Raw genomic sequence first — 26,014 nt, forward strand, 5'->3', positions numbered from 1 at the left:
CGTGAAAAGTTTAGGGGTCACCAGCCCGATCACGTGGGTTTTCTCCAGGCACTCCGGTTTCCTCTCACACTAATTATATAAGGTCTCTCGCGAACTTACATCCGAGCCATCGAGAGTGGTTTGCATAAGTTGTGTAACTTGTTTCGTAATCGATGTAAAATAAATAAGTTTATATTTTATATATCTCTTTTGAAAATTTACTACGATACAAATACTGTACACGAAAGTTTATTCTCATAAAATTAATTAAATAGCATTCCAGCTAAAATTTTCATTCTGTTTATGTTTATTTCGGCAAATTGTTTGAACTTAAGGTTTGTTTAGAGTGCTCCAAATCGTCCCTTGACATGGTCAAGTACTATATACTAAAATGTTTATCATGGAAAAGGATCAAACGAAATATTTCAATGTGCATGAAGGGAACAAATTGGACGAATATTTGAAGTGCTATGTTCGGTGGTTTTAATATGCATTCCTATGACTCACTGTAAACGTAAATATTTTAACGGTAAGGTTTTTGACATGCTTTTTTGAAAGAAATGTTTGCTTAAATAAGATTTGACTGAATGAGTTTTCTATGTAATTATGTAAAATAACACCGTTATAAGCTCTAATGACTTCTGAAGGCGTATCCTTGTATACATTCGATGTCCAATCAGGTAACATTAAAAACATGTAGGTGTAAATTTAGAGGGCTCATTGTGCAAGTTCTTGTTTAGGCGTGACTTAAATGAAATCAAAGTCATTGCAGATACCACATTTTCAGGTAGACTGTTCCATGTATCCACAATGCTATTGTTGAATTTGTTTTTTGTGAAATTCAATCTAGCCCCGCGCTTCAGAATCTTTTTTGAGTGCCCTCTGGCGACAGCTAGGAGACATTGTAAAGAGCTTGTCGTAATCCATAATATCGATATTATTGATTATTTTGTAGACATGAATAATATATGCCCGTTTCTGTCGATACTGAAGACTTGGTATTTCTATTCTATATTGATGATAAATTATTTTATCGCAAAAAAAACATCTTGTGATAATTATATTATAATTAAAAGTAATTGGTTCTGTGTTAAACATGATTACAACAAAATAAGTACTTTTATAGTAATATTTCTACAGTTGCTAATATTGTCTCATTTATCTAAGTTATTACAAGTATAGAAGTCACGTTTTACAAAGACTCTCTCCATCGATCGATGTTGTGTATGACAAGTTGATGTAAATCATCACACAAATATTTCTATTCGATAAAAAGAACTTTTACTCTTCACATTCAAATAACATTTGTCTCTTGTGATTAATAATGTAGGACAACACAGTTAAATAAATAGAACTTGATAATCTGCCATTCTTCTCAAAGCAGGACATGATAAAATACTATGTAGTTGTAATGATATTATCATAATTAATTTGTAGGTCAATCTCCTTGTCAAGTTGTACATGGTCACAACTACTGGTTATGGAACAACATATTTATCTTTACAACAATACGTTACATCAAGTCTGACTCTAGAACAAAGAAAATTACCAGGACAGATATTGCAAACAATTCAGAAAACACAGGATCATACAGCATGTTAATTTAGATAAATAAAATATAATAACATTGGGGATAATATAACTTGATGACCCTTGCTGTTGACAGGACGCAAAACTAAATACACCAAATTTATTAAAGTATGTGTAGAAAATGTGAAGCATGTGAGAACCGGCAATCACTGACAATTCTTGACCTCCTAGCAATACACAACGTTACAATTCACAGTGTTAAAGTTATCTCCCGTAGTTACGGCTATTGCCGATAGGATTACCAAGGTATAGTGTTCCGGTTATCACGAGAACCACAGTAACTGCATAATGGAAGGTGTATACACACCTCAATAAAAATCAAAACATGTACATAATAGAATTGTTTATGATTTTCTTCTCTCAGAAAATCTTGATCATAAGCATGAATAAAATAGATCATTACAACGACCTTAAAAACGAATAATAAAATATTTTATCAATGATATATATTATGTTCTTTTTTCATTTCCATGTGACAATCAGAAGCCATTTCCAATCAAATGAGGAGTTTTTCACATTGATTTACTTAGATAAAACAAAGGATTTCATAGTAACCAAAAAAGTTACATGACTTGTATGGAATTTTAGTTTTCATACTGGCACTTGTATCTGTATGACATCAACTAGTACTTCAATCATTGGAATTGGCATGGATCAAAATAAGGAATTGATATACGAGAAATGACAAATGGAGAATTACAGCATATCACTTGAAAATGAAATGAGTACTCATTATATTCTAATGGGTTCTATCAGATATGTTCCCTCAAAAGGGATGATAAACATTCAGTATTGAAATTCAGTATTGTAATGAAAGAATAAATGGATCACTTATAACTTCAATCAACCACACACAAACATTTCACAAACATGTTACAATGCAATCTCTCATATAATAATCTTCAGCTCATAAGACTAGGCTACACTTTTATAACTCACACACCTTTATGTTACAATATAACTCATCAGTCAAATACTTCAGCACATGCATTTCAAAATTCTGAAAGTATCGATCATCGACTGACATCATCATATATATCTTAAATGTCAGAGAAGATTGATTTTTTTTCTTCAAAAAACGTGAATACTGTTTCTGATTTAAGCTCCATTATTAGAATGCTTCCATTCTGAAAGTATCATCAACTGATATCTTTAGTTTACATATATCTTGAATGTCAGGAAAGAATGAATATTTTTGTCAAAAACATTAATACTGTTTCTGATATCACCTCTATTATAAGACTGTTTCCATTCATTACAAAAGCAGTGACATTAATATTGCTTTCCTGCTAAACCTGTGGATCAAGTTTGGAAGGTGTCAAAGCTCATCTAATTATTGTACAAGCATGGAACTAGTTTTACATTCACAGTTGTTGCCACCATACATTCTTTAATATCGAAGCATACAGGGCATTTTCACATCTATTCCAGCAATGACATGTTTCTAAAACCTGATTATAAAGATGTTAGTATTAATATGAAAGTGTCCAAAAAAGCAGTTGTATTATTGCTTAATTTCCATTTTTAGGAATAATTCAAACAATGTGGACCAAATACTTTCATTATAAGAATTAAACACTTCAATTCCCTCTCTACATAGCCCCAGGGAACTTTATCTAAACCTTGAATCTTCCTCTTTCAATAATGTAACAGAACACATTTAATAAAATAAACCAACATTATTACTGCCCACAGCGTCTTATTCGGTACGAAGAGCTTTTTTTTTTTTACATCAAAAACATAATTTCACCTGTAGCCCGTAATTCTAGGAATTTAAAACTCCTGCTGACTCTCCAGTCGTGCATGTCTGCTTATCAGGTCCATACTGTGACTAACAGACTACCACTGTATCAGTCTGCCGTTCCATTCACACAAACCTATTTTACAGTTCCTCACATGTACAAAGTACATAATTGTCCTTAGGAAGACACAACCTTGCCACTATCTTCCTTTCCTTGGTATTTCTTCTTTCCATGTGAAAATGGTATGTATCTGTATTTAATCATATGCTGGAAAGACAAAAGAACAGGACATAAATAACATACTGGTGTAAACACAATGAAAAAGTAATTCTTCATTATCAATAAATTAATCTGAGAAATGTATTTCACACAATGAAGGAAATCCTTGGGTGTTTTACCAGCGTTGTACTGTTCTGCTTGTTAAATTTTGTATCTTGACAGAAGGCATTCTTAATATTTTGCTCGCAAATATAAAAGCACACTGTCATGAATTTGTAGTTGACTGTCCAACATGTATAACATGGTTGATATATGTAAAGGGAGGTAACTTGTAATGTAATGTGAGGTACCTCGATACCTCCTCAAGTGATAGAGGAAGTAGATTAGATTTGACCAACACATTTTTCTGTCGCACAATTTCTACACCCAAATGTTTATTATAAAACATATGGGCTCTAGGTTGTGCAAATGTTCTTAAAATTCTAACAAATGTGGGATGATAACGAATACAATTTCAAAAAAAAAGACATTTACTCGATATATATATATATATATGTGTGTGTATTTTTTCTGATATTTGAAATTCATTACTATCATTGGTGCATAATTTGAAGGGAAGGATATTATATAAAATTAAGATCAGGTACGGGAACGACTTTGTGGTATTCCAGATACAGTAACTTAAAGTTTATTTCATAAATTGCAAAAGACCTGACAGTATAACATTGAAAGTTGTTTAATCCCCATGTAATATCCTCGAATAACTATATTCTATGTTTTAAGTTTAGTTATTCTCCATCCAACAATATCAAACTTAATTTGTGCAAGTGTATTATTCCACACAGGCAATAATATCACCAGGAACTCGGATAACTGGACAAACACATTCACATTATGAAGTTGTAAGTAATTGAGTGTAATGTGAGGTACTTTGTTACTTCATCAATTACTTAAGGAAGTGATTTGATTTGACCATCACATGTTTTTCTGTAGCACAACTTCTACACCCAAATGTTTATTATAAAACATATGGGCTCTAGGTTGTGCAAATGTTCTTAGAATTCTGAAACAAATCGGTCAAAGTGTATAATACCTAATAAGACTATGTTCAATCCAAATACCATTATTCCAATATTTTGTTTTGGTATGTTTTATATATATAATTGCTTATCATGTTTTTATATATTATAACCTATCACAATCTTATGGAATTGGGTGCCTATTCTGAGGGGAAGGATAAAGGCCAACATAGGTAGAGGTCAGGTAATTAAGGTTAACATTTTGTGGTATTCCAGACATTGGTTTATAAAGAATATTTCACGAAATGCACCAGATTCTGACAGTAAAATGGATTTATCCCCATGCGTTATCTTTGAATATTAACATATTTTTTAGTTTAGTTACTTTCCACCAAACAATGTTAAATCTAATTTGTGCAAGTGTCTCCAATACAGGTAATAATGTCATCAGGAACTCAGATAACTGGATAAAACACATTCAAAAGTTGTAAGTAATTGACTGTAATGTGAGGTACTTTGATACCTCCCCTACTGTTTGAGAAAGTGCTTAGATTTGACCATCACATGTTTTTCTGTAGCACAACTTCTACACCCAAATGTTTATTATAAAACATATGGGCTCTAGGTTGTGCAAATGTTCTTAGAATTCTGAAACAAATCGGTCAAAGTGTATAATACCTAATAAGACTATGTTCAATCCAAATACCATTATTCCAATATTTTGTTTTGGTATGTTTTATATATATAGTTGCTTATTATGTTTTTATATATTATAACCTATCACAATCTTATGGAATTGGGTGCCTATTCTGACGGGGAAGGATAAAGGCCAACATAGGTAGAGGTCAGGTAATTAAGGTTAACATTTTGTGGTATTCCAGACATTGGTTTATAAAGAATATTTCACGAAATGCACCAGATTCTGACAGTAAAATGGATTTATCCCCATGCGTTATCTTTGAATATTAATATATTTTTTAGTTTAGTTATTTTCCTCCAAACAATGTTAAATCTAATTTGTGCAAGTGTCTCCAATACAGGTAATAATGTCATCAGGAACTCAGATAACTGGATAAAACACATTCAAAAGTTGTAAGTAACTGACTGTAATGTGAGGTACTTTGATACCTCCCCTGCTGTTTGAGGAAGTGATTATATTTTACCATCACATGTTTTCTATAGCACAACTTCTACACCCAAATGTTTATTATAAAACATATGGGCTCTAGGTTGTGCTCTCTAAATGACAAACTAGTGTTTAACAATTCTAACACAGTGTCATCAAATTTTACCCAATTCTAATACAGTGGTAATTAATAAGTGTACCTAAGATTTATTGAAAGAAAAGTCCCGGGACTCACGAAAAAATTTGAGAACCCTTTTTGCTTTTTGAACCCAGATTCATCAAAACTTTGAAAATTAGTGTTCTGAACAGCCTTAGAAAATCCTACATAAATTAGTTTTTTTATTAATTCTAAAAGAAGAAACTTCATTAATCTACATGAGGGATTGAAATCAGATTTGAAAGAGTGTACAAAAAGCTACAACTCATTTGTTGCAATGAGAGATCTATTCAACCGTTTCTAATACAGATTTTAATGTAAACTTATCTTGGCATACATAGGTAATTATTTGATACTTACTTTTATCTGTCTTTTCATTGTGATGACGAACAGAATTATAAAGTACATTACAAGTATGGGCCAGAATACTGGAATATTGAAAGCTTCGAAAAATGTACAAAACATGGCTATGGAGATAGCCTTGGTAGAGGAGTACCTGAAAGAAAGAAAAACAAATGTTAAGTACCTTAGAAATTTATGTAATGAAGTTTGTTTTCAAATTATCACCAAAAATGATATTTCCTTTTGTGAAGAGTAAATGTATTGCACAATAATTACAATAAATTTTGTTCCATTCATGTATCCGTAGTTTGCTTTCAAAATCATCACCGAAATAGTAAAAGGTAGTGTACAATTAATACATTTATTTACATGTACAATAGTTGCTAATTTAAGCAGTGATTTCAACTGAGCAAGGAAACTTCTGTAGGTTATGATCATATACTGCCAGTAGAAGTTGCAAGAGAATATTCAATCTACTAAAAAGATATAATAGCTATACAAACCAAAATTTAAATTCTGGTAATCTACGCATAAAAGGTTTGAATTCTTCATTTGCTCTAGTTGGCAGTGATGGACCATCTTCTGTAAAAGAAAAGAAAAAAAAATAGTAGAAAAAATGTCTTATCTCTGTATGACATCTCTTCATGATGTCACATTAATAAATTTTGACTCGTTAATAAAATTTGGTTCATATAAGCCAATACATTATTTGTACCAAATAACTCAGAAGTGAAATCGTCAGAATCACTCTTTATGCCATCTTACCTTCATTATCATCTGCCAAAGCTGGATCGACTTGGGGCGTGAGGAAGGCCAGAAACATATTCAGCAAATAAATCCCTAGTGCATATGTTACTATATACCAGCCCTGTAAATAACAAAAGTAATCACTCATTGCTATCAAACGATAATCAATCTGTAGCACTAATGATCCTTATATTAACTAAAGGTTGCAAATTAATCTAAAATTCTCCAAAGAAAAGCATTTTAGCAGTTAAAGGGAAATCTAAATTAGGAAACTTTCCTTATATTCAGTAATGCTTTCCCATGGAGAATTTTATGTTACGAAATTCTGAGACGTTAAAGAATGCTTGTGAAACTGTCAAGGGGTCCGTATTAGTACTTATTAAAATTTGAAAACTAATGTTCTGGACGCACCTTTAAAAATATCCAATAAACTGCTGACTGTACAAATATGTATAACTTGTTATATTTTGTATTAATTAACTTCAGTGCCTCGTTATTTCTTTACCTGAAGTAAAACCACTCGGACACAATAAGCAGCAGACAGTAGAGTTGTAGAAATCCACCTTACTCCTGTATGTGGTGTTGTTCTATCCAAATTACTTTGATATATCTGAAAACAAATTTGATAATGAACCTTTTTTTTTCCAATCAAGATGAAATATGCCATTTATTGTCATTATAAAAAGTTTTTTTTTTTACATAAATTGATATTCAATTCTTACTCTAAGGGTGTTTGCTAGATACAACATTTGCATATATAGCTTTTTATGTTATAAAGGTAAAAACTAAAAAGCTATCACAAATATTGTATCAGTAGCAGGACCAGACTAGGTTGATCATTGATGACCAGGTAGCTCAATCTGTTGAGGAACTTGTTATAGTGTTTAGAGGTCCACAGTTCAAGCTACAGCCTAGGTCTAGCCACTACATTTTCACCTCTCCTTTTAGGCCTGGCTGTTACATACCTGTTGGAGGCTACTAATTAAACTGAATTTTGTCACATTACACTGGATTGTTGATAAGATGGGTGTGCAGTGATCATGATGACATCTTTAGCAGGATTGGACATGGTAGATCATCAGTGACCAGGTTTAGGTAGCTAATGATCAGCGGTAGAGCATTCGGCTAGTGTTTGGAGGATCCAGGATTCTAATCCCGGTCTGGCCGCTACATTTTCTCCTTTCCTGCTACAGAGTTGGTGCCCAACTAAATAACATACGGTGGTTGTGTTTGAAAGGGGCTCGTATGTTTTCGAAGGGAAAGACTTTGAATAAGGAGGGAGGAGTGTTAACGGGATTGGACTGGGTCGATCAACGGTGACCAGGTATCTCAGTGGTAGAGCATTCGGCTCGTGTTTGGAGGATCCTGGGTTCAAATCCTGGTCTTACCGCTACATTTTCTCCTATCCTGTTACACATCTACAAAATGTGAGTGCGAGGTTTGGTCATATCCATCTAGGCTCTTCTTTGTTTTGTTTTATAAGTTAAACGTCCTACTAACAGCCAGGGTCATATAAGGACGTGCCAGTTTAGATGGTGGAGGAAAGCCGGAGTACCCGGAGAAAACCACCGACCAGCAGTAAGTACCTGGCAACTGCCCCACATGGGGTTTGAACTCGCGACCAAGAGGTGGAAGGCTTGTGGTTATATGTCGGGACATCTTAACCAATCAGCCACCGCGGCCCCTCTCTCCTTTTTGTGTTGGTAGTCATTTTGATCATGTTTAATGAATTTAAATTGAATAATTTTCTTCAAACTTACAAATTTTATGCTTTTAATATTAGCCTTTCTTACCGTTCCTATATTTCTGAAGAATTGGCGGACAGGATTAGGCTGAGGTGGCGAGCCTGGCAAACCATCAGAGTCAGCCATCTTGATCGGACTGTGTTTTGAACCTTATGATGGAAATATATAGCTTTATAACACATATAAAAATATTGAATATAATAATCAGTGACAAAACCCATGAAATTAATACCACCAAACCTAGAAAAGGATTTGAAAATGAATCCAATCCGACTGTTTTTCACTGAATTCTAACTAACACTTAGTAACAGGATTATCAATTGCAAGAATGTCGCTAAAAGGTTTATTTTCATGTGGATTTGAGGTCTATAGTCAGTATGTGAATGGGATAAATGAGAGAAATTATAAATCATTGTCCGCTTAAAGCGATGCATTAAACAAAAGATCGATGACATATTTGCTTTAGACTCTAGTCTGAGTAAGTAAACAAGCTAGAAATGGATTGGATTTCAGTAAACCGGGTCATCAATTCTAAATCGACCAAATCTTCGGCGATTACGTTCGCGCAAGTACCGGATATAACACAAACCTGATCGTTCTTTCTGTTAAAACGGGCTTTAGAGTCAATAGTCCATCTGTATATGAGTGTAAAAATTGTCTAAGTTTGGTTATTACAGTGCAAACTTTGAGCTAGCCACGTTGCAGACCGCCTGACGAAGTAATGGATGCTTTGACATATCCGGTGTAGCGCGCATGCGCAGATCAATCTACATGTGAAATCTTGTACGCTTACCCCAAAATCGATTTGACCCATTGTAATATCATAGGTCGATTTTCCTTCACCCCAACTAAAATGAAGCACGTTGAGATTGAATGCATACTCAAGACGCTGTCAATCTTAAGCTTGGCGGTTAGGTTATACCAAATAGTGTGATTTGATCAGCTTGAATGACCGTCAAAGTTCAAAGATTAGAAGATACAGTAACGTGCCAAAAGTCTTCGTAATTTTTATTTTTCCCTATATAATCTATTTATTTTTTCTTTGATTTTTCCCGATCTCGTCTTTTGGCAGATTTTTGATAAGTTTTGGCATACTTATAGAGAATTATCTACACTTTCAGCTCATAATATTTGTATAATTTTTCGATATTTTGTTTTCAAAATATCAGAAACATATATACATTTATATATGTTTCTGAAAATATATATTTTTTGTGCACCACTTAAACTTATGACGTCATTTCCTTCTTTTTTTTTTACCAAAATGGCAACGAAAAAGTTTTGCGTGGTAATGAAATACGGTTTTCTCAAAAAGTGCACGAAGGAAAATTATGTAAATATTATAAGATGAAAGTGTAGATAATTTCAACAAGTATGTAAAATTTGATTAAGATCTGCGCCTAGGTGAGATCAGGAAAAATCTAAGAAAAATGTAAAAATACAAAGAATATATAGGGAAAAATAAAAATTACGAAGACTTTTGGCACACGACTGTACATGTATACACAATGTACATTCTGTACAGTAGAACTACTAAGTTTATACAACTACATACACAATAATGTGCATATACTGTATATGTACACGCAGAACGTTCGGGGAAAAATGTTTAAAAAGTAATAGTTCAATATCTAGAAGACCGAAACATTCTCATTTTTTTACAATTTCAAATATGAAATGTTGTTTTCCGAATTAATTGGTAAATTTATTTTAGTCCCATTTGTTTGTATATATATGATCTTTATCATTTTGTTTTGTATCATTGAGGAAAAATAGTTTACATTCTCATTTTTGAGGCGACTCTGTAAGAAGAGAGCACGAGTTTTTTCATATCATTCAGATTAAACAGCTAGGGTCGGCTTCCCGTGTATGCAATGTTGCGGGTGTGAAATGCATGTTTTGAGAGACTGTGCATGTAGTTTGTTCGGGTTTTGATTCTTTATAATATTAGAACTCCTTCATTTTATAGTGTTATCTCACTGAAACATGCTGCCAGAGCCACAGAATAAGCACAACCTTTCGGCTACATTATAGTGACAACGTACGTTGTTATATGAATCTTTGAAAGTACGTACATGCATGCATGCTTCTGTAGGACATCTTAAGAAACAAACAAGATTACACTATCACAAGGAGACACAGGTACATCACAAACATGTGGTTGTTTAAAAAAACACACCAAACATCAGCTGTATATTAAAATATATACTTGACGTTAAGAAATATCAACCATCATTTTCATTTTGTCACGTGATTGATGACGTCTTTATAGCCCAATACTACGACTGACTGACAGAGAAGCTTTCATACCTGGATTTGATAAATACATCCGAGAGAAAAATAAAACTGCTCATACGCGACAACCCGTTCCTACCTAAGGAAAGGGGATCTCATCATAGATTGATTCAAACTGAATACAGAAGCTAGTTTCAGCACGCGTACAGGTCAGAACGGTTTGGGAACAAACATACGCAATTTTATCACACATCACCTTAATTGTCAACTTCCGTCTAAATGGACTTTCGTTTTAACGATGTGCAGTTGCCGGTATTTAATGAACTTTGCCTTTATTGGTAAACCTTACAGGTTAGTTTCATCTTACTATCAATACTGAAAAGAGAACACATACATATGCTTATGTTCACTACTACACAGGGACCTGGCATGAATTACCGGTTTATATCAGGTACGCATTACATGTGTACATGTACATACAGTATGTATGGGGCCTACAGTATCGTCCATAAAGTCCCTGTGCACTTACCCATGTAATCTACAGAGACCTCCGGTTTTGTCGGTATTTTGTCTTGCCTAACGTTTACTATTAGCGTTATTTTTTGCGTAATTTTATAAAGTTCAAAGAGTGGAAATGATTTTAAAAATTCGATTCATTAATATATTTAAGATATACAAAGGGTTTTCATTTATTAAAACATCGATCGAAACACTATTTTTCTTTCAAAAGTTTTATCGGCATTATCTGAAATTTTATGAATTTTTAGTAGATTCTATATTAAAGTTATCGTCCTATATTTCATAAACCATTTATCCAGTTAAGGCTTGCTCCGAAAAGGTCGTGGGCCTTTATTTACATAGTAGATATAGTTAGAAAATTAATAGGCTATACACATATAGGGCCCATATGATTGTAAAATATGTATAATGTAGCCTCATTTTTAGATAAAAAATATAATGATAATAATGACGTCAAAAGGGAGTGACGGGCGTCATCACATATGTTATTCCGTATGTCAAATCGGTAAGTTTAAGTTTAAAATATTTTTTAATGATTAATACACCGTTGCTGATGATTATTCAACTTTTCCTAGATCTAATTTTGTTTTGATTGGACCAAGGATTTATATCTCATATACGTCCTTGGATTGGACTGTTGCAAATGGGAGAATATTCATTCCTAAGTCGATCAATGAACCCATGCAAAACAAAATCGAAGCGAGCTACAACATCGCATCTTGTCCCCACGTTTATGTTATGTTCACAAGTATGTATTGGCACTTATTACATGATGTAAATCATATTTCATAAAAATATCGAAAATTTTGTTTAGCTCCACGAAGAATTTAATGGCCTTGATAAAAAGACCATCTTGCACAAAAAAAAAAAAAAAAAAAAAAAAAAAAATCAAAGATTTGTTAGAAACTGGACAAAAGATTGGTCTTCGTTGAGCAAAGGAATTGTCGTTATTTTATACGAATGCTGCGACATTAGGTATGGTGGCTGATTACGGCCATCTCGTGTTGTTGTGTTGTCGCCTTGTCGTGTTGTCGCCTTGTCGAGTTGTCGCGGTCTCAAACTGCGACAACCCGAGATTTAACAGTTAAAATGTCGACTAGTCGCGTTTTCGAACCGCGACAAGTCGACAACACGACAAGTCGACATTTCAAACACGCTAATTAGCGCGTACAGAATCTCGTGTTGTCGCGGTAAAATGTCGACTTGTCGTGTTGTCGCCTTGTCGTGATGTCGACTTGTCGTGTTGTCGAGTTGTCGACTTGTCGCCTTCCTGTTACACATACGCAAACAATGGATAACACTAGCCATATTGGATTGCTAATGAAAATAATTGTGTGCATGTGTTTGTACCTAGATGAAGAAATTTGATAGCAATTTCTTTACCGAGAGTTGTCAAAGTATTTTTCTCTGAACTATGAATTTCAATAATTTGTTTATTATATGATAATCGTGTAATAATGGTCTGGTCACGCCGTCTGATTATACGCAGTAATCGTCATCTGTTAATTTTAAGGTCACTTGAACCGCTAAGGCCTAATAGTTCGAAGGCCCGTTAATCCGAAAATTAGAAAATATTGCAATTTTATGGTGGCATATTTCTGCCATCGATTTGCCGACTTACGACTTAATAATGTCGACATCGTTAAGGCATTAAGTCGACATCATATCGGAATATGTCGACATAAACAGAAGAATATGTCGACTTACCACATGTACATGCCCACATAATGAATCCAAGATATTTATGTAGACAGTCGGTAACTCGGCGATTAATGTGTTTATGCTCGGGTGTGACACCGACTTGTCAGTTATTGATGTCGACATCTAAACTAAAAGATGTCGACATCTGGTCTTGAAAGTGGAAATCAAAGGCCACCCTTTCATAGAGCACTGTGTATATGCAGCAAAAGCCATACAGCAGAGATCGACGTTGATTTTGTTAATTCAAGTTTTTATTCATTTGATTTAAAAAAAAAGAAAGAAAAAATGTGATCCTGCACATCCCGGCCATGAAACTGTAGCCTGCGTGTACGTAGCTGTTAGCCCGAGCTAAGGAAGTGTACAACGAATTATTAATATATATAACCGTGGGTTGAAAATTCGTTTCAAAGCTGTGTGTGTGTTTTGTTGATTGGCATTCGTACCAAGTCCATGTAGTACATACCGTACTATACTATATTAAAAGAATGAATGAAAATAAAAATAAAAAAATTAAATAAAAAAAGATTTTTTATGTTGTATTTTCTTGTGAATCCCGAAAAAAAACAGTTACGTAATTTAAAAGCCATAAAGGTCACAGTACAGGTACACAATACACGTTGGGAAACCAGCTTTACTTGTTAGCTTGGCCTACATAAATATTTACATCCCTCGATCAGAGATTTAAATGTAAATCTCTGCCTCGATACACTTATATAAAGGCACAACGAATTTTTGTTACGGTCTTAATGGTCAGATTCAAACTTTGGGCTAAAAATCCTCCAGGGACGCGGTTTTAAACTCCCAACTCGCGATACATCTGCATCTATTTTTCGTAGTAAAAACATGCGTTCTTTGTAGTCAAACGTAGTAAAAAAAGTCACGTGCTTATACCTCATTCATGCCATTGGCCGGAATATACAATTGTATTATGGGTAACTAGTGATCACGTGATTTTGTGTTTACTTCCAAATATGGTGATAGTTTGCTTGCCATTTCTTCGGAGAAATTGATTTATTTGAAAATATTTAGACTCCAAAATGTTATTAATATTGGATGCATATCATTTGACTTGCACATATGGACTGTTTTACTATAAATAATGAACTGAAATGAGTTGTAAAACTGCCATTTTCACGTTTTGTAAATAAATTATATAATACGAATTGACCAATTCAATAGGTCTAACCGTCTAATCTAAAATCAGCGAAGATCGGCTACTCCCGGCTAAATTCGTAGAATTCTAAATTCATATTTATATATATTATTACCTGCTTTAGGGCTCAGAACATATACATATAACACAGAGAAAATAAGGCCAAAGTATGTATAAATACCAGGTCAGAGAAATCACTCTATTTGGAAGTAAACACACACTCATGTGATCACTAGTTACCCACTAATACAATTCCATATTTATTTCGGCCAATGGCATGAATGAGGTATAATCACGTGACTTGTTTTACTACGTTTTACTACAAAGAACGCGTGTTTTGTACAATTATGGGGAAAATCCTCCGCGGATCGTGGTTTCATTTCCACCATTTGAAATTGTTAGCAATACTATCATATCATAGTTTATTTTCCATATTATTTCCAAACAAATAGTTATAAGCTTCCGCATAGCCCACTTAGCTTTTTGGGAATCTAATACATATGTACACATATACTAAGAAACACGGGCTTATGTGCTTACATGGCAGGTCTCAAGGCCCTCTACCAATATTGTGAATTTCATGGCCCTGGGGTCTCGGAATTTTCCCCAGGGGATAGGGTCTTTACCATAGTTTATATAGGAGACATATTTATTTGTTTGTTTAAAAGCAAAACATTATTTATAACTGTGCATATCGGAATTCAGGTGACTGTTAGACATTCTCAACTCTCATCCATTTGTAAAAAAATCAAATTTTAACAAACTTCTTCTCCACAACACGGTTTTTCTCATTTTACAGCAAGTACAAAAACAACAACAATCAAATTACAATCATGAATATTTTGTATTGATATTATTTTTTTTTTGCAAATTTTTCAGCAAAACAAACATGTTTCAAATTAAATTAATACACATATTTGATTAATATATTTGATCTGCATTCATTATTGAATTTAAAAAAAAAAATGAAAAAAACCTTAATAACATAGCAAAGGTACATGGTTTGTCATTTTAATCAAGGGAGATAAATCCGATTTGAAGGATTTTCCACAAAGTGGAAAAGTTAAAGCCGCATAATCCGTATCTTTCAGGGTCCGTAAATCAACAAAAGAAAATTAGGGTACATATATTATAAAAAGTTATCAACTTTCCCCTAATTACACACCCAAAAAGTCCCGAGTTCAAAAGAAATTAATTATTAAAAATTCGATATCCAGAGTGTGTTTGAATAATTCACTTTCCATGCATTATTCAACCAAAATTTAGACTGGTACATTTCCTGGTCAACATCAATTATAATTTCAACACAAATTTATTAGATGATGTTTCAAGTAATTGTCGAGTATATATACATGAACTTTGACATCTGCCATGGCACAACATGTAATCTTCAATTTATCAATGTTTCACAATCAAAGTCTACTCTAAGCCTTCTGTTTCAAATGGTGGAAATGAAACCACGATCCGCGGGGGATTTTCCCAATAATGGCACAAAACACGCGTTCTTTGTAGTCAAACGTAGTAAAACAAGTCACGTGATTATTACCTCATTCATGCCATTGGCCGAAATAAATATGGTTGTATTAGTGGGTAACTAGTGATCACATGAGTGTGTGTTTATACATAATTCGGCCTTTTGATGAAGATCTTATTTTCTCTGTGTTATATGTACATGTATATGTTCTGAAACCTAAAGCAGGTAATAATATATATAAATATAAATTTAGAATTCTACGAATTTAGCCGGGAGTAGCCGATCTTCGCTGATCCTAGATTAGACGGTTAGACCTATTGAATTGGTCAATTCGCATTATATCATTTATTTACAAAACGTGGAAATGACAGTTTTATAACTCATTTCAGATCATTATTTATAGTAAAATAATACATATGTGCAAGTCAAAATGATATGCATGCAATATTAATAACATTTTGGAGTCTAAATATTTTCAAATAAATCAATTTCTCCGAAGAAATGGCAAGCAAACTATTACCATATTTGGAAGTAAACACACAATCACGTGATCACTAGTTACCCATAATACAATTGTATATTCCGGCCAATGGCATGAATGAGGTATAAGCACGTGACTTTTTTTACTACGTTTTTACTACAAAAAATAGATGCAGATATATCCCGAGTTTGGAGCTAAAACCGCGTCCCGCGGGAGGATTTTTAGCCAAAAGGTTGAATCTGGCCATTAAGACCGTAACAAAAATTCGTTGTGCCTATATATAAATGTATCGAGGGATGTAAATATTTATGTATAGTAAAGCTGGTTTCCAAATGGGTATTGCGTATCTGTACTGTGACCTTTTTGGCTTTTAAATTACGTAACTGGTATTTTTCGTGATTCAAAAAAATGAAATCTTGAAAAAATAATTGTAATATAGTATAGTACGGTATGTACCACATGGACTTAGTACGAATGCTAATCCACAAAGCACACACACAGCTTTTAAAGTGAACAGTCGGGCAAGGATGGCTAAAGTCGGTAAAAATGGTGTGAATGTATCCAGTATAATTTCTTATTTATGAAATGGAAAAATAAAATCTCTCGTCAAAATCTGTCTGCGTACGAAGAAATTAATTTAAAGTATGGGAATTCTAAATCGTCCTCCCGGCTCACTATATGTCCTTGGTTACATTTCCACACAGCCTCGCTTTCAATGCTTTCAACTTTTCTTTACTTTAATGGTCAGAACTGGGAAACTAAGCAGAACTTGACCGTCGTATTAATATGTGAGAACTTTTGGAAGGCCAATGAACGCATTTAGACTGGTTTTCTTTGCCCGACTATTCACTTTAAACGAATTTTCAACCCACGGTTATATATATTAATAAATGATTATGGCCAAGAGGATGGAAATTCGTTGTAGAAAGCAGAGTCCTTTTGCACTCTAACTTCCTCAGCTCGGACTAACAGCTACAATGTGTACGTACACGCAGGCTACAGCTGCATGGCCGGGATATGCAGGATCACAATTTTTAATTTTGTAATCAAATAAATAAAAACTTTTCTGAATTAACAAAATCAACGTCGAACTCTGCTGTATGGCGCCTTGCTGCATATACACAGTGCCCTATGAAAGGATGGCCTTTGAATTCCACTTTCAAGACCAGATGTCGACATCTTATAGTTTAGATGTCGACATCAATAATTGACAAGTCGGTGTCACACCGAGCATAAACACTATTAATCGCCGAGTTACCGACTTTCTACATAATTATCTTGGAATCATTATGTGGGCAGGTTCATGTGGTAAGTCGACATATTCTTCTGTTTATGTCGACATCTTCCGATATGATGTCGACTTAATGCCTTAATTATGTCGTCATCATTAAGTCGTAAGTCGGCAACTCGATGGCAGAAATATGCCACCAATATAGTCTATGGTACAAGCACTGACTTCAGTTTTCTATATTCAAAGATAGTGGTTATTTCATATGATTTGCGCATGAGTAACAGGAAGGCGACAAGTCGACAACTCGACAACACGACAAGTCGACAACACGACAACTCGACAACACGACAAGTCGACATTTTACCGCGACAACACGATATTCTGTACGCGCTAATTAGCGTGTTTGAAATGTCGACTTGTCGTGTTGTCGACTTGTCGTCTTGTCGTCTTGTCGACATGTCGCGGTTCGAAAACGCAACAAGTCGACATTTTAACTGTTAAATCTCGGGTTGTCGCAGTTTGAGACCGCGACAACTCGACAAGGCGACAACACGACAAGGCGACAACACAACAACACGAGATGGCCGTAATCAGCCACCATAATTAGGAGACTTACAAATACACCACGTAGCCACCGTTGGATAAAAAAATAATCATACATTTGTACATTGATTCCACTCCGAACGACCATCTGTCAAAAATCTCCTGTCGGTCATTCAGAAATCTCTACGTCACCACAACTAACCGATGAAGTGCACGTGGGCAGTTAGTTAACAGTGGAGCGGTCAATGCATCCTTGAAAAAGAGTCCAAGTTACAATCACGAACCTTCGCTCGGAATCAGACTGGTCATAGTCAATATTGAATTGACACCTGTCATATCCACTTAGAGGTGATCTATAGTGAAATATCCTGCTGGCATTGTAACATGGGCGTACATAGACGAGAATGAGTACCTCATGGTTTCTACCTTTAAAAAAAGGTATAAAGTAAACGACAGGGAGAGAGCAAACTGTCGCCCTTAGACGCCTTCAGATCAAGCAGAAGCCAGGATGCCAAGGTCAGTGAGAGAAGGGTACTACATGTAGTTAGCTATTGGCAGAACCGGTTTACGAAGCGGAGACAAGAACTTAGGTCATCCTTCTTCTTCCCGAGATAAGAGCTTTCAGAAAGTCTGTTTCAAAGGTTTAACGTATCCAAAATGATTATAAGGTATTTATCATCGAATACATACTTTAAACTACTTGTAACCTATCTACTTGAAACATGGCAGCTAATTTTTTTTTTTTTGCATTAACAAAAATATTGTTATATGATTTCTCTGTTTTAGAGGTCTACAGATTCAACCCCTACATCCTGACTCGGGCGATACAGTACATAATGTGTTACAGGTCAGTAATGTATCAAATGTAAATGGAAATAAATATCGAACTAATCAAATGTTTTATTTACTGGGAGAGGATAATTAAATATGCTGCATATCCCTACCTTCCTAGATAACGGAATTCTCAGTTTTTCGCAAAATTTATCTCTTATCCTAATATCCGCACGCAAGTCAAAGTTGTGTGATATTTAAAGAAAGTTTGCATACCAAATCCGGAAACCAACTTACTCTTGAGACGACTCAATTTCGCATTTCCATCCCTAGCAGAAGCTACTTTTTTCTTTGCGATTTTATTTGCGATCCCTGACGATTGGTTTTTGGCGATTGCCCGCGAAATATCCCAAACTTAATCACACGCGAAGAAGGGTTGATTTGCCGTATCCAAAACCTAAAATTGCACTTTGGTGTAATCATGTAATCTCTTTTTGGTAGATTTATCATCTTATTGTACGTTTTTCTTTATATTATTGTTATATGTTATTACGTCTTTGGTAGAAACATCTGAGGGCGATACTGAGGCAGCCGCATCTGAAATCCAAGTTAAGTAGTCGGACTGACAAGGGAGTTAATGCCCACTCCATCCATCTTCACTTTGATTTACCTGTAGGGTAGGTTATTTAAGGATTAACTTGAATAGATTTTTTTATGTTATGGAGATATAACACAAAAATCTGAGTGTACTCTAAATAACCGCGAAGCGGTTTATGATGAGAGTACACTCAGATTTTTGTGTTATATCTCCATAACATAAAAAAATTATTCAAATTAATTCTTATAATTCAATTTACTAAAGATAATCCCTTAAATATTCAAAATTCATTTTGGGACTCTTTTGTCTATGAAATTACGCCGTCATCTCAGCCAATCAGAAGCAACGCTACAAACGGCGACGCCATTTTTTCCTTTATGGGCTGATAAAGTAAATTTGTAAGCCAATGAAAATTCTCGTAACAAGCAAAATTGAATTATTTATTATTATTGTGAAGCTATCACATTTTTAAGAATTAATAATTACATACATCACTGAACTTGAACAAGTTTAATACATGACACTTGCCTTCATATCACTACGAAACTGTGTATAACACATCATTGTTAACGATTAATGTCATCGTCAAAACAAACGAAGTAGATATCTATGGATTGTCTATATTTCTGTTCAGTTATAATATATAATGTTAAAAATGTATGTTAAGCTAACGTCACGAGGTTTTGCATCTTAATTTGATATGCTGACCACCATACATCACTGTGCACACACTGGTGACCGTAATATATATATATCAAAGATGGATGCCGGCGAAATCGCTAAGTTTCGTTTTTTTGGCTGATTTTGATGTTTTAAGATGACGTTGACGATTGACGATTTCCTTTGCTCTTCGAAGGAAGAGTTGAACCTGCTGTATCTGAAAATCCTATCGGTTTACACTGAAAGTGTAGACTTTTAACGCAATAGACGCTAGAAAAATATCTCCAAGATGACCGTTATATCAAAACATGATGACCGTAATATTGAGAGTTAATGATCGGGAGGATGACCGTAATATTCCATAATTTTTATAACACTTTTATTTTTCCCTTGCTGACCCTTGCATTTCTGTTATAGGACCATGCCACTTCTTTCCCTGGAATTTGTCTCAGGTTTTAAGTTTTGATGATGTCATATGTTGTTGCTTATTTCCATATTGTACAATTGACAGTATTTTATCTGTTATTAGTTGTAAGATATGAAGATTATGTGAGGAATGTTGTTACTTTCTGTAATACATCTTAAGATGTTATCCCTTTACAGATCAACATTAGAAAATGGCCGTATTTTTCAACCACCTGATTTAGAAAAGGTCGCCAGGGATATAAACAGACGGCTTTATTTACAGAGAGAAAGTATTCGGTACTTTAAATCAAACATTTTATTGCAAAATAAAAAAATGTGTCGTTTGTGAAATTTTGGTAAAGTTGGAACACGATTGGATATCTCAGTACATTTAGTACGAAATAAAGCTTTCAAGTAAACTGATCAATTTTACATCTGCACTGAAAGACAACTTAGTCGATTCATAGATTCAAATTTATTCTTCAAAAAATTAACAATGTAAGGTCTTTTGGATTCGTGTTAGAAGGTGAATAATAAAATGAATACGTCTTTGTGTGGTTACGATTATTCTTCATTCCCCAATATTCATGTTTTTTGCCTACAGAGTGCTGAATATCGAACAAGTCCCCAGAACTTTCCATTGTCGGTTTGCTGCCCTGACCCGGAGCTATGTGTACCGTTTGGCAATCGCATCTGAGGATGGGAACACATTTTACGAACGCGCCTTCAAGGAACGTTCAGAAATACAATGGGTCTGGTTAGTATAGATGATTAAGGTACTTGTGTTCATCTAACTTTATCAATCTTGAACAGGTTAAGCGCAATGAATAAAACTGTTATATAAATGAAACACACGAAAAAGAATCGGCATAATCATATTTTAGCAAAATAGTTTTGGCACAACAATCACTAAGATTCGTGTACGTGTACAGTAAATCACGACGAAACCAACATGTTGTAATTCCTTCTTTGCATATTACAGAGTTAGCTCCCTTGCGGGTAGGTATCGATTGTTACGTCGTTATTTTGTGAGCGCAATTCACGTAGTTTTCCCCGAAACGTATGACGTTGCGCTCCAAAACACATGACGTCACAATCAATATCTACCCGCAAGTGCAGAAAACTCTGTAATATGCAAATTCGGAATAGTGAACATATGAAGTGCCTAGTGGGACATACAACTTTCAATGACAATAAGAACAGTTACATTTTTGTATTATATTTGATAATATGATACGCATATGCGTGTTCTCACGAATGTAAAATGTGTCCTTAAGGATGTATTCTTCTGAGGTTTCAGTCCCGTTGAAGTCTCGTTTCAACATAGATCAAAGAAGTTATGAGATTTTCAAATATAATTTATCAGTATCTGTAGAAAGTTGCCAGATGCAAATTTTGTCAAAAAATTACATTTCTATTTTTAGTAGATTTTTTTATACAGGGATTTTAAGAAATGGCCCATTTGGCGCCCATTTTGAAATTGTGCCTTTTTTCGCTTCAAGTAGAGCCACAGTTTTTCCATTTTTTACTGAAATTGTTTTTACTAAAATCATCACTGCGCCAGCATTGTTAGCTTTATTTAGCTAATTTTTGCTGCAAATCGTTACTAGGTTCGTAGTAATTAAAATATTGAGCAATAATATGTGAAACGATACACTTTTGTGACTTTATTTTTACATTTAATGGTAATTTGGGCACTTTTATTTTTTACTCTAAAATACTGAAAAAATAACAAAAATTCAAATGGGGCAAAAAAGTAAGCACACGGACCCCCAATTTTTCTTCTTGATTTAGAAAGAACTACTGTTTCCCTATTGATATGCAAAATAATAACAAAAGTTTAATACCAGAACTTTTTCTATAAAGGGTTAAATTTGGCAAAAATGGCTGAAAATGGTGCATTTCGTAGCTCAAAATTACGGGGTAGGGGTAACATATATTGTTATTCTGAGAAAAAATATTAGTCTAATTGATCAAAACTGGTATATTTTTAAAGAAGACTACTAGAAAATGAATTCTACAAACATTCATTCATATCAAACACCTTATTAGGAAATTATGGCTTTAATCGCTATCTCATATGGTCAAAATGGCAAAATTCCCATAAAATCCAACATTTTGTCAACTAGGTGTCTTCGAGTGATAAAAGCTCAAAAACGAGCACACGGACATATGTTTTTTCTTCCATTTTCTTTTAAGGTACGAACTCCTTTTTCTAAAAATCTATATGAGAAAAAAAGTTTAATACAAGAAAATTTTGACTTCTCAGAGGTGTACACCCTTAAGTGATGTAAATCATAATATACTCGCTATTGTCTTGAATAACCACTTTTAAGCAATATACAAAATATCTTGTTTTGTGTTTAACACAGTTTTTGTGTTTATCGTACGCAGTACATACATGTAGTAAACAAGCATAACAGTACCTTTTCAATGGATTTAGAGTAGTGTAAATGACTGAATTATCAAATTAAGTTGATCATGTGTAGATAAATAGCCCCATGAATCCACTACGATATGAAAAAAAACCTTTTCATTTTCCGTTCCATCAAAATAATTTTGGTTGATTTAGTTTTACAAGCACTTCTTGATTATGACTGAAGTAACGGTATTGTTTTCTGTTGTCATCTATTTAGGGTTAAAATGAAACAGAGTTGACAGCAAACAGTTTAAGAAATCATAATTTTCATACGAAAATTATTCTTTGCTAATTTTCCTAGTTGCCCAAAGTTTGACACCCGCAAATTCATAAAGGCTGCAGAGATGTTCTCCGGAAGGAATCAGTTTGAGTTTTATAGACAGGCAGACAAGAAAAACCAATTTATTGGTCCAACAAAACGATCTGTGATTGTGCATATACGTCGTGGAATCTCCCAGTCCAATGACCTTTGTATCGGAAGTGGGGAATTCTGGGATATTCACATCACAGGAACATCTTTTATGCGAAAGCAGGTAAATAATACATATTGATATGATTAATTGATGTTAAGAAGGTTAAGAAAATTTAACATTCATATATTCCACATCCTTTATGATTATGTAATTGATCTTTTCCCTGAACTACATATATATGAAAGAACTCGGTTCATAGAGCAATATTATTGAACAAAATACCATAAGGGCCAAAATAGCATATTATTTTGTTCCAATTTAATAACGATTATGATACTAAAGAGGCAAAATAATCTTTTGGACATGTATAATTACTATCATAATCTTTTATCAAGCTTGTTATATATGTGATATCTATTTCAAATTCACATTTTCAGTTAAGTGAAGACTTGTCTATTTGCAAATGATTGAAATAACTATTCGATCGGTTTAATATCCGAATATTCTAATATTGGAAAATTCGTTTGGATTACGGTAGGCCTACATGTAGAGATGTCCACTAGGCCTACAGATGTGAACAATCGTAACGACTGATTGATAATGCTAGTGTTTTAACTGGAGGCACGGTCGCCTTATCTTGAGTTTAATTTCATACCAATGTTTATTGTAGGTGAGAAAAATGGTGGGATGTATGGTAAATATCGCCAAAGGACTAACAACCTTGGAAGGTCTGCATCAGAAACTTGATGGAAAGGGGGAACTAGATGACAGGGATATCATTGGGCCAGACGGACTATTTCTCAAGTCTACGACATTCAGAAAAGAAGGTATTGGAATGTTTTAATAATAATAAAAAATATAGATAAGTCTTATGGAATATTTGTTTTAATAAAAAATATCGAAAATTCTTATAATAGAAATATTAAAAAAATTTATGGAATATAAGTTAAAAGTTATTATGAGATTATGCGTTCGGAGGAAGACTGTATAAGTAGTAAGTTTTTAAAGGATGACTTATTATTATCATTAGAAAAAAATGAATTAAAATTAATAAATATATAAATCAATAAAAAAAATGTTAAATAAAAGTATAAGAAAATCATAGACACAGGTTTTTGGTTCATATTACTTTGTGTTTTCCAAATTTTCAAATAAAATCATTTAACTTGCATGACCTATTGTGGTTTTCAGCCGTCAATTTCGCAGATGACGACCAACTACTTGATAAATCCGATGTCTTCTATGGTCCACATTCCAAGGATATATCCAAACATTCTTCTTTAGAGTGCTGTGGTTCCACCTGTGGTTCCACTGAGGACACTAATAGAATCAATCTTCATTCAATACATGGCGACCATGTTCAAAGTTCTAACATTATACATCACAATAGCAATAAACAATATCAGCTTTCATCAGAACAAAGTATTAATCGATTAGTTGGAAAGGAAGTGACGAACTGAACAGTGGTGAGCGACTTGAAAAGAAAATCTTTATTTAATCTACTCTGGCTTTTTTGTTTATGTTAATAGCAGAAGTTAGTTCGATGAAATTTCTGGTGTCACAAACCGGAGCCACGAAGTTCAGTAAGCTATGATAACTGTGAACCATGAAAACGGAAAAAAGCATTACTGAAATATTTTTGAGTACGACGCTATAACGACCCAGCTTCAGGTCAAGACCTACCATTTATTCTAGTCTTTCGCTTGCCGTCGGTCGTTCCACCTATTTGTGCGTAAACAAGTAGAGCTGTACTGTAAAGATGTATCTCCTCGACACAAACAAAATATCTCAAACTCATTTCAGCGCTTGTTTTTATTTTTATATACTGGAGTAATCGAGTCTTTTGTGCGAAATAAACACACCTTTGAAACAAGCATGGTCTAAAGTAACATTTCACAACCACTTTCACGCCATATGAGTACATTTATCCCGCAAGAATCGTGTATTCCTATTGGTTAAAATGACGTCACGTGATATCCAATATTATATGACTCTTTCGTATGTACATATGTAGGATAGAACTATTCCACCCGAGGGTACAGAGTTTTGGGTCAGAACCGAGGCTTGCCGAGGTTTCTGACCCAAAATTCTGTACCCGAGGGTGGAATAGTTCTATCCTACATAATTTACATATGAAAGAGTTATTTTCTCACATTGCTTGTCGAATTACTTGCACGAAAGGCGAGGCAGCCATTTTGTGACAAAATCTTAACTTCTTAAATAATTGATCGATTTTAAAAATAAGAATGGCATTCGAAAGAGCTCCTCAAAGTTTGGTTTATATTGTAAATATAAACAAGAAATCTTAGGTAAAACGGTTTGAAATGCAAATTAAACAAATGAAATGGTAAATAAATCCGACAAATTAATCGAAATAGAAGAAAAATGACGTCAACTTTGGCTGACATGACGTCATCTCATTGTTTTTTCAATTGTGACGTCACAGCTATGTAAGATAGATTTATCTTGCATAGCTGTCTTTCATGGGACAACTCTATCTTACATGGCTAGCTATGTGAGAAATAGTCGTATCAAGTTATTAGAAATCGTATCAGGTTTGGACGATAGAGTTATCGTTCTTTGCCCCTAACGTCATTAGCAACAAGATTGCGGTCAAATGTTTGAATGATAGCGCTGATGACCACTTTCAAAGCAAACCAAAATCGGCAACACTTATTTAGGATTATTTAACAGAAATGGACAATGACAACACATTCGAGTTTTCAATGAGGTGAAAATTGTTTA

General features: G+C 34.1%; 2 protein-coding genes across 3 annotated transcripts; one reads left to right on the top strand and one right to left on the bottom strand.

Annotated features, from left to right (window-relative positions):
* Positions 1–1,237: 1,237 nt before the first annotated feature.
* On the bottom strand, positions 1,238–9,401 carry LOC138318871 (protein RER1-like). Its single transcript, XM_069261645.1, has 7 exons — positions 9,256–9,401; positions 8,715–8,815; positions 7,427–7,531; positions 6,940–7,042; positions 6,678–6,756; positions 6,193–6,328; positions 1,238–3,578 (listed from the first exon to the last, which is right to left on the bottom strand). Exons 2-7 carry the CDS (start codon positions 8,790–8,792, stop codon positions 3,489–3,491), a joined length of 591 nt encoding a protein of 196 aa, XP_069117746.1. The 5' UTR covers positions 8,793–8,815; positions 9,256–9,401; the 3' UTR covers positions 1,238–3,488.
* A 1,746-nt stretch (positions 9,402–11,147) lies between these two features.
* On the top strand, positions 11,148–25,264 carry LOC138318879 (tRNA pseudouridine synthase-like 1). Of its 2 annotated transcripts, XM_069261676.1 has the most exons (8): positions 11,148–11,252; positions 18,790–18,850; positions 19,339–19,451; positions 20,636–20,734; positions 21,042–21,194; positions 23,158–23,389; positions 23,940–24,096; positions 24,461–25,263. In XM_069261676.1, exons 1-8 carry the CDS (start codon positions 11,200–11,202, stop codon positions 24,727–24,729), a joined length of 1,137 nt encoding a protein of 378 aa, XP_069117777.1. In that variant the 5' UTR covers positions 11,148–11,199; the 3' UTR covers positions 24,730–25,263. The 2 variants fall into 2 exon arrangements, with proteins under 2 accessions (XP_069117777.1, XP_069117787.1); XM_069261686.1 differs by lacking the exon at positions 19,339–19,451 and having other exon boundaries at positions 11,194–11,252; positions 24,461–25,264.
* The last annotated feature ends 750 nt before the right edge of the window (positions 25,265–26,014 follow it).

The sequence above is a fragment of the Argopecten irradians genome, chromosome 1 (genome assembly GCF_041381155.1).
Source record: "Argopecten irradians isolate NY chromosome 1, Ai_NY, whole genome shotgun sequence".
Classification (NCBI taxonomy): Eukaryota; Metazoa; Mollusca; class Bivalvia; order Pectinida; family Pectinidae; genus Argopecten; species Argopecten irradians.

Bases quoted from the DNA above. Each gene is read 5' to 3' on its own strand.
- LOC138318879 (XM_069261676.1), top strand. From the start codon at position 11,200: ATGTGCAGTTGCCGGTATTTAATGAACTTTGCCTTTATTGGTAAACCT. The intron at 20,735-21,041 runs GTACTTTAAATC...TTTTGCCTACAG, and splicing joins TTACAGAGAGAAAGTATTCG to AGTGCTGAATATCGAACAAG. The intron at 21,195-23,157 runs GTTAGTATAGAT...TAATTTTCCTAG, and splicing joins TCAGAAATACAATGGGTCTG to TTGCCCAAAGTTTGACACCC.
- LOC138318871 (XM_069261645.1), bottom strand. From the start codon at position 8,792: ATGGCTGACTCTGATGGTTTGCCAGGCTCGCCACCTCAGCCTAATCCT. The intron at 6,757-6,939 runs GTAAGATGGCAT...TTTCTTTTACAG, and splicing joins TTTGGCAGATGATAATGAAG to AAGATGGTCCATCACTGCCA. The intron at 3,579-6,192 runs GTAAGTATCAAA...TTGTCTTTCCAG, and splicing joins CAATGAAAAGACAGATAAAA to CATATGATTAAATACAGATA.